This window comes from Bufo gargarizans, chromosome 5, assembly GCF_014858855.1.
Source record: "Bufo gargarizans isolate SCDJY-AF-19 chromosome 5, ASM1485885v1, whole genome shotgun sequence".
Classification (NCBI taxonomy): domain Eukaryota; kingdom Metazoa; phylum Chordata; class Amphibia; order Anura; family Bufonidae; genus Bufo; species Bufo gargarizans.
The window spans coordinates 461,418,156-461,434,308 of NC_058084.1; the positions used below are offsets into that span (position 1 = coordinate 461,418,156).

Sequence of the window (16,153 nt, forward strand, 5' to 3'; positions counted from 1 at the left end):
TGTGCCACAAAACATATTCTACATTTTTCAAGCCAGCACCTGGGTCTGAATAACTTTTGCAATGGAATGTAATAAAGATTTAGCATCGCCACTGCGATATTCAATAAAATGTATTTGTATAGCTCCACCTGCCATATGTTCTTTTCCCTATTTCTTGTCCACCTCGCTGAGGTGGTCACACATTCTCAGTTTGAAGGCTATACATACCTTCTGAGCATTTTTTTTTTTTACTCACTTTGGGCTAAAAATTTTTTTTTTAATTGGTCGTTATTAAAAATTTTCAACCGTTTTTGAGTTACATGGGTTAAAAATCAGTCTCTTTGCTGAGTAAGTATCACTTCTAAGTCCTATTAGCTAAGGGCTCATGTGAAGCCTTTTCTCTGATCTCCTCACTTCATTAACACTCATTCAAGCTAAACACTTAGCAAACTGATGAGTGTTTATGAGGTCAGGAGATCAGAGATAAGCTTCCCATGAGCTCACATGTCAACTTATGGGGACAGAAGTGACACTCTGCAAACAGACTGATTGTTAACCCTTGTTCTCAAAAACAGCTGATCATTTTTATTAACGACCAACTGAAATAATGATTTCTAGCCCAAAATGAGTAAAATACAATCATAAATAATTGCCCTAAACATGTCCATGGCCTTTAAATCTTTAACTGCCACCAGGAATATCTACTGTTAGAAGCAGTGTCAAATTACAGGAAAAGATCTACAGCAGAAAGGACACTCCCCTTGGAGCAATGGATGGGGAGATCTCTGGATCCATGTGAGGTACAGGGCTGGTTTTAGCTTTGTTAGAAAAAGAGATAGTCATGTCCTATATGATGTCTGACTGTAATTTTTGATATCAGTCAGTAAGCTGCCACCTATATCAGGTTCTAGTAGCCAAGCCAACTGATCACCTGATCATACAGTTCTAGGGAGCGGGGCAACATCTGCTCCAATCATCTCCTCCCTGGCCAGATCATAGAGAACAGAAGACGTGGGGTCCCTTCCCTGGGACATTTCAGTATCACCAATACTATGGAACAGTAATAGATGTTAGTGAGAAAACAGTTTCACTGTAACTTTCCACTATGTTTTAAGTCAGTTCTCTTTAACGCAGCAAAGTCAGGAGGAGGCGAGGAAAGCACAGGCATCAATGCCCAATTCATTGCACACAATTAACTTTCCTTCTCCTGATGTTAATAAAGAGTGACAAATAGTTAGAAGAAGACACAGGAAGTTTATACAGAACATTGGATTACACATTTATCCCCCATGTGTCCAAATCCCAATGAATGTATCTACATGAAATATAAAATCAAAGATGTAAATTATGTTATAAAATGGTCGTATTACTTCATGTGTAAAAAAATAAGCAACTTTTTGTTTCATTTATCTTTCAGAATGAAGAATAAATTTTGGTATTTTGAATTTGGGACGTCTGAAACTTTCTCTGCAACTTGCAAAAAACTTCATGAAGCAATTGAAATAGAAGTGAGTAACACTGTGTGACAAACTACGGTAGTATGCACTTGTTGACCAGTAGAATTGTGAATGTAGCTCTGGAGTATAATACAGGATGCAACTCGGGATTAGTGCAGGATAAGTTATGGATGTTCATAGTAACTCCACCAGCAGAATAGTGATTGTAGCTCTGGAGTATAATACTTGATGTAACTCAGATCAGTACAGGATAAGTACTGTAATGTATGTACACAGTGACTGCACCAGCAGAATAGTGAGTGCAGCTCTGGAGTATAATACAGGATGTAACTCAGGATCAGTACAGGATAAGTAATGTATGTACACAGTGGCGCCACCAGCAGAATAGAGAGTGCAGCTCTGGGGTATAATACACAATGTAACTCAGGATCAGTACAGGATAAGTTATGTAATGTAAGTACACAGTGACTCCACCAGCAGAATAGTGAGTGCAGCTCTGGAGTATAATATAGGATGTAACTCAGGTTCAGCACTGTCACAAACGTACTGAGACATACGGACGTCCCGGCGACAGTGAGTGGCAGGAGATCTGTGAGACTGGCAACACGTGGTTTGATCTGACAGGTTTTCCTTGTGGATTAATAGGTGTCTGTGTTGTTTCTGGTAATGGCCACACCCTTAACCTCCAGGTGTTGCTTATGTAGTCATTTAACCTTCCTTATTTATAGTTGCCTCTCCCACTATTGTGTGCGGTTTATAGCTTCTGTGCCTGTGGATAGTTTGTGGATGGATCTCGGCTGAGTTCCTGGTTCTTCCACTACCTCTTTGAAGTTAAGTCTTTTGTTTCCCTTTAGTATTTTGTTTGGGTTCTGTGTGTTGCATTTCCTTTTTGTTTGTATTGGGCCTGAGGTAGACTCCTGTTCGTCCTTCCTTTTGGAGGAACAGGTAGTCTCATCCCTGCCATTAGTACCAGGGTCCTATAGGGCTAGATAGGACTCTAGGTATTCCTGCGTATGAACTCACCTACCTCTGGGTTCTGTTCACACTGGTAGTCAGTCAGGATTTTGGTTAGGGTTTTCACTAGATGGGGTCCATCTTCCTTACCAGTTCTGCTAGAGCATCGCTATGCTCGGCACATGGCGGTACTCGGCCGAGTACCGCATGAGCTGGAGCGCAATGCTCGAGTCTCCTCCCCGCACGTTTCACAGCTGCTAAGCAGCCAATAAACATGCGGGTTTGTACTGCCCTCACTGTAATGCCAGTAACCATGTTAGCTACTGGCATTACATTTTTGTAGCGCAACCTGTGCTAAATTGCTCAATGTTAGGGAGAGCTGTGCATAGGAAGGGACAGACAGTGTAAGGAATGTTATTGGAAGATTTTTATACAAAAAACTTTTCAGCGACCCAAAAGTCCTTTTAAGGACTATTGTGTGTGACAGCAGCAATATATATTTTTTGTGCATCCTGCGCTAAATATCGTGTAATAGGCCTCTGCGGACAGTAAAATTATCAGCGCCACATCTTCTGTGTAAAGTGTGCACATGCCTAAAATATCAGTGACATCCAGTGTAGTTTTTCCATAGACGGTGTCTCCTGCGGACAGTTAAATTATCCGCGCTACATCTCCTGTCTAAATTGTGCGCATCTCTAAAATATCAGTGACATTCAGTGTACCTTTTTCCGTAGACACTGCAAACTGTGACATTACCTGTGGTACCTGTCCTGTATAACGTTTCCTCATCACAAATACTGTTATACATTTTTTTCCACATACACTTCCAAATCCTACGCTACTGTACGTGTGACATACTTTCAAGAATATATCACATTTAAAATCATATTTAAAATGAAAAAGGCGAGCAGTAAGGGACAGGGAAGTGGCCGTGATGCTGCCAGAGCACAAGAAAAACAATCATCCACAATACCTAGCTTCATGTCCCAGTTTGCAGGGTGGCGCAGGACACCCCTGTTGAAGTCAAACAGTGCGAGAAGGTGGTCGGTTGGATTCCAGCAGATACTGCTTCCAGTCAGTTAAGCACCACCCTGACTTCCACTATGTCCAGTCCAGTCTCAGTATTTAGGAGTCTGGTCCACACAATCCTCACCCTGATCCTCCTTCCTCACAGCTCTATTCAGCGCCATTACTTGATTTGGCCCTCTTGCCAAGCACGCTTGAAGAGGGACATGAGATCCTGTCCCCTAATTCCCAAACTCTTGAGCATCCACAGCCACAAGAACACGACGGTAGCGAACGGCAATTAGAGTTCAATGAGGTGGATGATGATGAGACACAGTTGCCAATGAGTCAACGGCAATTAATGTCTCAAGAGGTTGATGAAGAGGATGAGACACTGGTGGCAATCACTAAGGTTGAGGTTAGGTCAACAAATCAAGAGGATGATCAGAGTGAGGAGGTGGAAGAGAAGGTGGTGGAAGATGAGGTCAATGACTCAACCTGGGAAGGTGGCAAGCCAAGCAAGGACAGAAGTACAGAGGGGGAGGCATCCGCAGCACCGCAACAGGCTGGAAGAGGAAGTGGGGTGGCAAAAAGAAAGAAGGTGGGCCACACCAAACAGGCCCGCAACTGTTCCACGGAGCACTCCCTTGCAGAAATCCCCCTTGCCAAGGGGTAGATGTTCCGCAGTCTGGCGCTATTTTGAAGAAAGTGCGAACGACAAAAGAATAGTAGTTTACAACCTGTGCCATACGAAAATAAGCCTGGGCGTGAACACTAGCAACCTCACCACCACCAGCATGATCCACCACATGGCATCCAAGCTGTCATGCCCTGCTCAGGTTATGTGCGAGGTCTTCCAGGTTAGCAGCACGTGTGTAGTTTTTTGTTTGTTTTGGGTTTGGAGTTGAGCTGTATCTGCCTTCCTTCAGGTGCACTGGGTGGGGTCGTTTGTGTGAGCTTAAATTATGCCCCTTCCCAGTGTCCTGTGCGGGTTATAGCTTCTATCTTGCTTTGAGGAAAGGTGGATTTGCGGTTTCTGCTCTGCTACAAGATAAGTTGGTTTTGGTTTCCTTTTGTGTTCTGTCTAGGCTGTTAGAGAGACACCTGCCTCCTCCAGGATCTGAGGATGCAGGCTGCCTCTTTCCTCCTTTTCACCATCTCAGGGACTCTTCAGCCTTAGGCACGGGGGCACGTTGATTCCCACCTTTTGGGTCTGAACGTGGGCACAGAAGTCCAGGGAGAGCTGGTAGGGAATTGTCAGGAGGTGACCCTTTTTCCCAGCTTCTGGCCTAGACGCTTGTTTTGTGGTTTTCTGTGTGTTTATTGTATCTTGTATCCCACCCATCATGACACAAGCACCGTAATAAGTGGGACGAACGCCTGGGTCCACAATCTGTGTCTGCGGGTCACACCACTGCCTCCTCTTCCCCTATGTTACATGCTGGCCAATCCCCTGTCGAAGGCACAGGCCTGGATGCCTCCCGCCCTGCACCTTCGCTAGCACGATCAGCGACCACATCCACTTCCATATCGGATGGATCGCTTAGACCTTGTTTGGATTTCCGGGAATTGAACCTCATTACGGTCCGTGATCCCCATCCCCTTCCTTTGATTTCTGACCTTTTTGATCAAATTGTTGGAGCCAAGGTGTTCTCCAAGTTAGATTTAAGAGGGGCTTACAATCTGATCAGAATCAAGGAGGAGGATGAGTGGAAAACAGCCTTCAACATGCACGAGGGTCATTTCGAGAATCTGGTTATGCCTTTTGGGTTAACTAAGGCACCAGCGGTGTTTCAGTGATTTGTCAATGACATTTTCCATAATTTTGTGGGAAGGTTCGTTGTAATTTACTTGGATGACATACTAATTTACTCTCCTGATCTGAAGACCAATCAGGATCACGTGAGACAGGTTTTGTTGATCCTTCGGGAGAATAAATTATATGCGAAATTGTAGAAATGTGTGTTTTCTGTTCAGGAGCTTCCCTTTCTGGGATATCTGCTTTCTGACTCTGGTTTTCGTATGGACCCCGAAAAGGTCCGGGCGGTTCTGGAATGGGACCGACCAGAGAATCAGAAAGCTTTGATGCGGTTTTTGGGGTTTGCCAATTATTATAGAAAATGTATCTTGAACTACTCTACCATTGTAAAACCTTTGACTGATGTGACTAGGAAAGGCGTCAACTTCTCTGTCTGGTCGGATGAGGCATTGCAGGCCTTTTCAGCTATTAAGGAATGTTTTGCCTCTGCTCCCATTCTGATGCAGCCCGATGTGTCTCAACCATTCGTGGAGGAGGTGGATGCATCAGAGGTGGGGGTTGGAGCAGTGTTGTCGCAGGGTTCTTCTCCTGGCAATTGGCGCCCGTGTGCTTTTTTTCCCCAAAAAGCTCTCGGTCGCCAAAAGGAATTATGATGTAGGAGATAGGGAATTGCTGGCCATCAAATTGGCCTTTGAGGAATGACATCACTGGATGGAGGGGGCATCTCATCCCGATATGGTATATACTGATCATAAGAATTTGGCTTACCTGCAATCTGCCAAGCGTCTGGATCCTAGACAGGCTAGATGGTCACTGTTCTTTACTAGGTTCAATTTTGTGGTTACTTTTCGCCCGGGGGTTAAAAACATCAAGGCAGATGCATTGTCTCGTAGTTTTCCTGGGGGAAGTGGTACAGAGGATCCTGCTCCAATTTTGGCTGATGGGGTGGTGGTCTCCTCCCTGTACCCCGAGTTGGAGATGGAGATGTTGGGAGCTCAGGAGGGGGCTCCTGATTCTTGTCCCCCAGGGAGGTTGTTTGTTCCTGCTGGACTGCGATTCAAGGTATTCAAGGAACATCACGATACTGTCCTTGCTGGACATCCTGGTGGCAAGTCCACCTTTGATCTTATTTCTCGGAGGTTCTGGTGGCCCGGGTTACGTAAGAGCGTGGAGGATTACGTAGCAGCTTGTGATACCTGTGCGCAAAGGTTGCTCACACTCGACCTTCTGGTTCACTTCTTCCTTTGTCTATTCCATCTCGTCCTTGGACGCACTTGTCTATGGACTTTATTACTGATCTGCCGAGTTCCTGCTGGAAAACTGTGATTTTGGTGGTTGTGGACCGTTTTAGTAAAATGGCTCACTTTGTATCGTTAGCTAGTCTGCCCAATGCTAAGACTCTTGCTCAGGTTTTTGTTGATAACATCGTGAAATTACATGGTATTCCCTCGGAGGAGGTTTCTGATAGGGGCATGCAGTTTTTTTCCAGGTTTTGGAGGGCATTCTGCTCTCGTCTTGGTGTTCAGTTTTCATTTTCTTCGGCTTTTCTTCGGCTTTTCATCCGCAGTCGAATGGGCAGACAGAGCGTACTAACCAAAACCTGGAGACCTACTTGAGGTGTTTTGTGGCTGAGAACCAGAAGGACTGTTCCTCATTCTTATCTCTAGCAGAGTTTGCTTTGAATAACCGTAGGCAGGAGTCCACGGTTTAGTCGCCATTTTTTGGCGCATACGGTTTTCATCCTCAGTTTGGTACCTTTTCTGGGACTGGTTCCTCTGGGATGCCAGAGGAGGAGAGATTTTCTTCTGCCCTGTCTTCTATCTGGGGGAGGGTCCAAGTTAATTTGGAGAAGATGGGTAAGAGGTATAAGCGAATGGCTGACAGGAGACGTATGACTGGTCCGGACCTGTGTGTGGGTGATCTGGTGTGGTTATCTAATAAAAATATTAAACTGAGAGTACCATCTTGGAAACTGGGTCCAAGATTTATTGGACCTTACAAAATATCTGCGGTTGTCAAATCAGCGGCGTTTCGTCTGCATCTTCCGCAGTTCTGGAGGATCTATGATGTGTTCCACAGGTCGTTACTGAAGAAATATGTGAAACCGGTGGAACCATCGCCATTGCCTACTCCTCCTGTTCTGGTTGATGGCAATTTAGAGTTCAAGATCTCTAGGGTTCTCGACTCACGTGTCCTTCGGGGTTCCCTTCAGTACCTGGTACACTGGAGGGGATACGGCCCCGAGGAGAGGATTAGTGTTGATCACGAATATTCGAATTTCGAATTTTCATCGCGAATATAGGTACTTCGAAAATTTGCTAATATTTCGAATAGAGTGATATATATTCGTAATTTCGAATATTCATTTTTTTTAAAAATCAGTACACATGATCCCTCCTTGCTTGTAGCTTGTGGGCCAATGAGAAGGCTGCAGTATATTTGACTTCAGGAGTAGTGTTTTTCAAAATGCAAATTTTTGTAATGCAAATTTTTATTGCAAATTTTTCAACTTACAACTATTAGACAAAGAAGATTATATATATATATTCTACGATTTTTTTACTCGAAAGATCAGCAAGGTAATGATCGTGTAATATGTAATATTCGCTATATTGCTATAACTTTGTTTTTTTGAATATTCGTATTATTCTAAAACAAGAATATATAGCAATATAGCGAATATTTGAAAAAAAACAACTATAGAGCAATTTAGCTAATATAGTGCTATATTCTTCTTTGTCTAATAGTTGTAATTTTTTTATCATCTGAAGTTCAGATTGGAAAAAAATTACAACTATTAAAAAAAAAGATTATAGCACTATATTAGCTAAATTGCTCTATATTTGTTTTTTTTTCAAATATTCGCTATATTGCTATAACTTTGTTTTTTCGAATATTCGTAATATTCTAAAACAAGAATATATAGCAATATAGTAAATATTCAGAAAGAATGAATATAGAGCAATTTAGCTAATATAGTGCTATAATCTTTTTTTTTATATTTGTAATGATTTTCCAATCTGAACTTCAGATCAGAAAAAAATTACAACTATTAGACAAAGAAGATTATAGCACTATATTAGATAAATTGCTATATATTCAGTTTTTTTTTCGAATATTCGCTATATTGCTATAACTTAGTTTTTTCGAATATTCGTAATATTCTAAAACAAGAATATATAGCAATATAGCGAATATTCGGGAAAAAAAACTAATATAGAGCAATTTAGCTAATATAGTGCTATAATATTCTTTGTCTAATAGTTGTAATTTTTTTCGCATCCGAAGTTCAGATTGGAAAAAAATTATAACTATAAAAAAAAGATTATAGCACTATATTAGCTAAATTGCTCTATATAAATTTTTTCCGAATATTCACTATATTGCTATATATTCTTGTTTTAGAATATTACGAATATTCAAAAAACAAAGTTATAGCAATATAGCGAATATTAGAAAAAAACGAATATAGAGCAATTTAGCTAATATAGTGCTATAATCTTTTTTTTTAATAGTTGTAATTTTTTTTCCAATCTGAACTTCAGATGATAAAAAAATGACAACTATTAGACAAAGAAGATTATAGCACTATATTAGCTAAATTGCTCTATATTCGGGTTTTTTCAAATATTTGCTATATTGCTATATATTCTTGTTTTAGAATAATACGAATATTCAAAAAAACATAGTTATAGCAATATAGCGAATATTACATATTACACGATCGTTAACTTGCCGATTTTTCGAGTAAAAAAATCGTAGAACATAACGAATATTCGAATTTGCGAATATTCGACGAATATTCTACAAAATATTAGCGAAATATCACGAATTTGAATATGACCCCTGCCGCTCATCACTAGAGAGGATGTGGGTTCCCGCTGTGGATGTTAGTGCTAGCCAACTGGTGAGAGCCTTTCACAGAGCCCACAAGGATAAGGTTGGGCCGGGGTGTACGGAGGTACCCCGTAGAAGGGGGGGTACTGTCATGCCCTGCTCAGGTTATGTGCGAAGGTCAGCCAGGTTAGCAGCACGTGTGTAGTTTTTAGTGTTTGTTTTGGGTTTGGAGTTGAGCTGTATCCGCCTTCCTTCAGGTGCACTGGGTGGGGTCGTTTGTGTGAGTTTAAATTACGCCCCTTCCCAGTGTCCTGTGCGGGTTATAGCTTCTATCTTGCTTTGAGAAAAGGTGGATTTGCGGTTTCTGCTCTGCTACAAGATAAGTTGGTTTTGGTTTCCTTTTGTGTTCTGTCTAGGCTGTTAGAGAGATACCTGCCTACTCCAGGTTCTGAGGATGCAGGCTGCCTCTTTCCCCCTTTTCACCATCTCAGGGACTTTAGGGAATCTTCAGCCTTAGGCACGGGGGCACGTTGATTCCCACCTTTTGGGTCTGAACGTGGGCACAGAAGTCCAGGGAGAGCTGGTAGGGAATTGTCAGGAGGTGACCCTTTTCCCCAGCTTCTAGCCTAGACGCTTGTTTTGTGCTTTTCTGTGTGTTTATTGTATCTTGTATCCCACCCATAGTGACACAAGCACCGTAATAAGTGGGACGAACGCGTGGGTCCACAATCTGTGTCTGCGGGTCACACCACTGCCTCCTCTTCCCCTATGTTACATGCTGGCCAATCCCCTGTCGAAGGCACAGGCCCGGATGACTCCCGCCCTGCACCTTGACCTTCTCTAGCACGATCAGCGACCACATCCACTTCCATGTCTAAGCACAGCATCCAAATATCCTTACCCCAGGCATATAAACGCAAGCACAAATACCCAGCCACCCACCCACCCACAGGCTATAGCACTAAATGCACAGCTTTCCAAATTACTGGCCCTGGAAATGTTGCCATTTAGGCTAGTGGACACAGAGGCTTTCCGCAGCCTGATGTCGACGGCCATTCTGCGTTACGCAGTCTCCAGCCGACACTATTTTTCAAGTTGTGCTATGCCTGCCTTACACCAACATGTTTCCCGTAACATCACATGTGCCCTGACCAACGCTCTGAAAGGTCCACTTAACCACGGACACATGGACAAGTGCATTCAGCCAGGGACGCTACATTTCCCTGATGGCACACTGGGTGAATGTTGTGGAGGCTGGGAGCGAGTCGTAAGCTGGGAAGGGACAGGTGCTACCATCAGGGTCTCCACCAGCAGCTATGTTACTGGCTCCAACCCCCACTCAATCCTCCTTCGCCTCCTCCTCCACTTCCAGCTCTGAATTATCCACCGCAGCACCAGTCAGTCATCAGTCGGTAGCTGGAAGCAGTGTAGCACTGCAGTGAGGAGGCGGCAACAGGCCGAACTGAAACTGATATGCTTAGGGGACAAACAGCACACCACCGCAGAGCTATGGCAGGGGATAAGAGACCAGTCTGAGTTGTGGCTCTCGCCACTCAACCTAGAACCAGGCATGATTGTGTCTGATAATGGCCGTAACTTGGAGGCGGCTTTGGAGCTCGGAAAGCTTAGACACATCCCATGCCTTGCCCACGACTTCAACCTTGTGGTTCAGTTTCTCAAAACCTACCCCAATTTGCCTGAGCTACTGGTGAAGGTGTGCCAACAGCTTTAGCTGGTCTGTCAACGCTGCAGCAGTGCTTTAAATTGCCAGCTCACCAGCTGTTGTGCGATGTGAGCACGTGCTGGAACTCCACGTTCCACATGTTGGCCAGGCTTTGTGAGCAGCAGAGGGCAGTAGTGGAATACCAGCTGCAACATGGTCGACGCCTTTCCAGTCAGCTTCCGCTATTCACAAGCGATGAGTGGGCATGGATGTCTGACCTCTGTGAGGTTTTAAGAAACTTTGAGGAATCAACACAGATGGTGAGCGACGATAACGCTATTGTCAGCGTAACCATCCCACTTCTGTGTCGACTCAAATGCTCGCTGCTCACAATTAAGTCTACTTTTACACTCGCGCTTGGTGCGGAACCATCATGAACATTGTATTTTAACATGGCCACGGCGGATCCGTCTTGAACACCATTAAAATTTAATGGAGGACGGATACGTTTTCTATTGTGCCAGATTGTGTCATAGAAAACTGATACATCCCCATTGACTTACATTGTGTGGCTCAGTTTCGTCAGATGGACAACAAAACGCTGCAAGCAGAGTTTTGGTGTCCGCCTCCAAAGCAGAGTGGAGACGGAATGGAGTCAAACTGATGCATTCTGAGCGGATCCTTTTCTATTCAGAATGCATTAGGGCAAAACTGATCAGTTTTGGACCGCTTGTGAGATCCCTGAACGGATCTCACAAACGGAAAGCCAAAACGCCAGTGAGAAAGTAGCCTTAGGATGACGCTTTACATGTGGAAGAGGTGGAAATGGGGGAAAACATTACACAGGGTGATTGCCAGACCACCCTCCATCTATCTTCTCAACACAAATTGGGCAATGAAGAAGAGGAGGAGCAGGAGACAGTTGCCTCCGCTACAGAGGGTAGTACCCATGGAAGTTTAATTCTGTCTGTTCAGCGTGGGTCAACAGAAGAGGAGGAAGAAGATGAGGCGATTGAGAGTAATCCTCCTGATGACGACAGCGAAGTCTTGCCTGTTGGTACTCTGGCACACATGGCTGACTTCATGTTAGGCTGCCTTTCCCACGACCTGCGCGTTATACGCATTTTAGACAACACAGATTACTTCTGATTGTCTCGACCCCCGCTACAAAGAGAACTTATCATCTCTCATTCCTCTGGTGGAGAGGACGAGAAAAACGGTGCAATACCAGAAGGTCCTTGTTGAAAAATTGGTCCAAAAATTTCCATCTACCAACGCAGGCGGCAGAGTCCATAGTTCCTTGGCCAACCGAGGAGGGGAGACGAGGAGAACACACAGCAGTTCCAACAGAGGCAGTACAACACTCTCCAAAGCTTGGGACATTTTCATGACACCCCGCCAGCAACCTCACCCTGATGCGTGGCCTACTGTCACAAAGAGAGAAAAATTTAGAAAGATGGTAAAGGAGTACATAGCAGACCGTGTCAGTGTCCTCAATGATCCCTCAGTGCCTTACAACTACTGGTTGTCCAAGCTAAACACATGGCACGAACTGGCGCTCTACGCTTTGGAGGTGCTGGCCTGCCCTGCTGCCTGCGTTTTGTCTAAGCGTGTATTTAGTGCTGCTGGTGGCATTATAACAGATAAGTGTATCTGCCTGTCAACTGAAAATGCTGACAGGTTGACTCTAATAAAAATGTACAAGGCCTGGATTGCCCCTGACTTCTCGACTCCACCAGAGGAAAGCGCCTGAAATAAAGGCACTTCAAATGTGTTGTTTATAATGTACTGAATACACTGTATTCCCATGCACCCCTTCCACCACAAACAAGGGTATATGGTTAAATCTTCCTTTTCTAATCCTCCTCCAACATATCAACATGCTTATTCATCACATATAATGCCCTCGCATATATGGCCTTCAAATATAATGTTTTACAGGGTCAGCTCACCTGCAGGCCCTCGCATATAATTTTTTAGAGGGTCAGCTCAGCTGCAGGCCCTTGCATATAATTATTTAGAGGGTCAGCTCACAAGCAGGCCTTCACCAAAAATCTTTTACTGGTTCAGATAACCAGCAGGCCCGCACCTCAAATATTTTACAGGGTCAGCTAACCAGCAGGCCCGCACCTCAAACCTTTTACTGGATCAGCTCACCAGCAGGCCCGCAACTCAAATCTTTTACAGGATCAGCTCAACTGAAGGCCCTTGCATTACATTTTTTAGTGGGTCATCTCACCAGCAGGCCTTCACCTACAATCTTTTACTGGGTCAGCTCACCAGCAGGCCCGCACCTCAAATCTTTTACAGGGTCATCTCAGCAGCAGGCCCGCACCTCAAATCTTTTACATAGTCAGCTTACCTGAAGGCCCTTGCATTCAATTTTTTAGAGGGTCAGCTCACCTGCATGCCCACACCTCAAATCTTTTAAAGGGTCAGCTCACCTGAAGGCACTCGCATATCATTTTTTAGTGGGTCAGCTCACCAGAAGGCCTTTACCTACAATCTTTTACTGGTTGAGCTCACCAGCAGGCCCGCACATAAAATATTTTACAGGGTCAGCTCACCAGCAGGCCCGCACCTCAAATCTTTTACAGTGACAGCTCACCAGCAGGCCCGCAACTCAAATCTTTTACAGGGTCATCTCAACTGAAGGCCTTCGCATTTCATTTTTTAAGGGTCAGCTCACATGCAGGCACGCACCTAATTATACCTAATAGGTAATTTGCAAGCATGCTGCCTTGTTTGGTTGTGGTAGCCATAGCCATTTCTCAGGCTCCCTCTCGTGAATTAAACACTGATTTCCCATTACCCGTAGTTACAATTGTTTGCGCTGACAAGAACATCGAAAGTTGATAGTCCAGATATCCGAATTGGTTCGTCGCCGTGACGGGGACGTTCGATCGGCCCCAGGTTAAGTAGAGTCACCACAGCGGCAGCAGGCCCTCACCCCTAATGTTTTAGAGGGTCACCAGCAGGCCTTTGCTCCTAATGTTCTTGAGTGTCACCAGCAGGCCATCAATCATAATTTTTCAAGGGTGTGTATGATGCCTTCCTTTATGTGTAATAAAAGGTGTATTGGAGTGCCGGTTCCTTGTAATTTTTGGCAGCCCTTTCACTTAGTGCATAGGCTGTATGAGTGTCGGAGTCCCACTACCTAAACATTTGTACCACAATGTGAATGAGGCCCTCCATTATTTGATATACAGGTTGTATCGGAGTGCCTCTTCCTTGTAACTTTTGGCAGCACTTGCACTTTATATACAAGTAAATATACAGGAAAGAATGTTTAGATTTTTTTTATTCGGTTTTGTGCATATTATTTTCAGTCTGTAAAAGTGGTGTACTATTCGGAAAACATCATTCCCAGCAGCGACCTGCGAGTCCAAGATGCATCCAGACATCCTCCCCGTGCTGTTCCCGAACCATTTCGGTGATGTTTCCATCAATCTCTGAGCTTTTCCTATGAACTAGACACCCTCCCCTTTTCAGAGCAGGGGGTACCTGGTTTAATGCTCGGGTTCTCCCATTGACTTCTATTATACTCGGGTGCTGGGTCAAGCACCCGAACATCCCGATGTGTTCGGTCCGAGCACCCGAGCACTACGGTGATCGATCAACACTATTAAGCGCAACTCTGGGGTATAATACAGGATGTAACTCAGGATCAGTACAGGATAATGTAATGTATGTACAGAGTGACTGCACTAGCAGAATAGTCAGTGCAGCTCTGGAGTATAATACAGGATGTAACTCAGGATCAGTACAGGATAAGTAATGTATGTACACAGTGACTGCACCAGCAGAATAGTGAGTACCCCTCTGGAGTATAATACAGGATGTAACTCAGGATCAGTACAGGATAAGTAATGTATGTACACAGTGACTCCACCAGCAGAATAGTGAGTACCCCTCTGGAGTATAATACAGGATGTAACTCAGGATCAGTACAGGATAAGTAATGCAATGTATGTACACAGTGACTCCACCAGCAGAATAGTGAGTGCAGCTCTGGAGTATAATACAGGATGTAACTCAGGATCAGTACAGGATAAGTAATGTAATGTATGTACACAGTGACTCCACCAGCAGAATAGTGAGTAGCCCTCTGGAGTATAATACAGGATCAGTACAGGATCGAAAATATAATTTACAAAGTCACTTAACTTTTATGTAGATTTATATTTAAACAGTTTAATGGTGGACTACGGCAGACTAAAATATTGGTAAATTTGAGCATACTTTTAATAGCAAAGATTAAAGGGCTTCTGTCAGCCCACTAAACCGTTTTTTTTTTTGTTTACTAATAATCCCTACACTGCGAGCTCTGCATACATAAGTTAAATAATCATTTTGGTTCAGTAGAATTTGATAAAAAGCTATTTTTAAAATATGCAAATAACCTTGCTACCAGCAAGTAGGGCGGCTACTTGCTAGTAGCAGCCGCATCCTCCGATCCTAATGACGCCCCCTCCGCATTACGATTGACAGGGCCAGGGAACGGAATCGTTCTCTGCTGGCCCTGCCTGTTTGCATTCAAAATCCGGCGCCTGCGCCGCAGCCGTACCTATCTTCAATCTGCGCAGGCGCACTGAGAGGCGGCCGCTCGCTCGGCCGCTCCATCCTCAATGCGCCTGCGCCGATGACGTCACATCTACACCCGGCGCAGGCGCATTGAGGATGGAGCGGCCGAGCGAGCGGTGATCACCCATATACACTCCCTGATCACCCCCTGTCATTGATCACCCCCCTGTAAGGCTCCATTCAGACGTCCGCATGTGTTTTGCGGATCCGATCCATGTATCCATGGATCCGTAAAAATCATACGGACGTCTGAATGGAGCCTTACAGGGGGGTGATCAATGACAGGGGGGTGATCAGGGAGTCTATATGGGGTGATCAGTGGTTCATAAAGGGTTAATAAGTGACAGGGGGGGTGTAGTGTAGTGTAGTGGTGTTTGGTGCTACTTTAGTGAGCTGCCTGAGTCCTCTGGTGGTCGATCCAAACAAAATGAACCACCAGAGGACCAGGTAGCAGGTATATTAGACGCTGTTATCAAAACAGCGTCTAATATACCTGTTAGGGGTTAAAAAAAATCACAACTCCAGCTTGCCAGCGAGCGATCGCCGCTGGCAGGCTGGAGATCCACTCGCTTACCTTCCGTTCCTGTGAGCGCGCGCGCCTGTGTGCGCGCGTTCACAGGAAATCTCAGCTCTCGCGGGAGGACGCGTATATGCATCCACCCAGAAGAGCAGGGCCGCCGCCAGGACGCAATCCTGCGTACGGCGGTCCTGGAGTGGTTAAATGGGTTGTCCCACGAAAAATATTCAACAGTTTTCAAACCAGCACCTGGACCTGAATACATTTGTAATGACATGTAATTAATAATTTAGCATAGCCACTGAGTTATTCAATAAGATGTATCTGTTTAGCGCTACCTGCTGTTAGTTTTTTCTTATTTCTTTGACCTGCTCACTGAGAAGGCCGCACATGCTCGG

The 16,153-nt window shown here is 44.5% G+C and overlaps 1 protein-coding gene across 1 annotated transcript in view; it reads left to right on the forward strand.

Moving 5' to 3' along the window:
* DGKB (diacylglycerol kinase beta) overlaps window positions 1-16,153 on the forward strand; it is a 638,462-nt gene that overhangs the window by 460,447 nt on the left and 161,862 nt on the right. Inside the window, exon 21 of the mRNA XM_044295049.1 lies at window positions 1,397-1,487. Coding sequence (XP_044150984.1) covers window positions 1,397-1,487 — 91 coding nt within the window. The remainder of the gene's footprint in view (window positions 1-1,396; window positions 1,488-16,153) is intronic.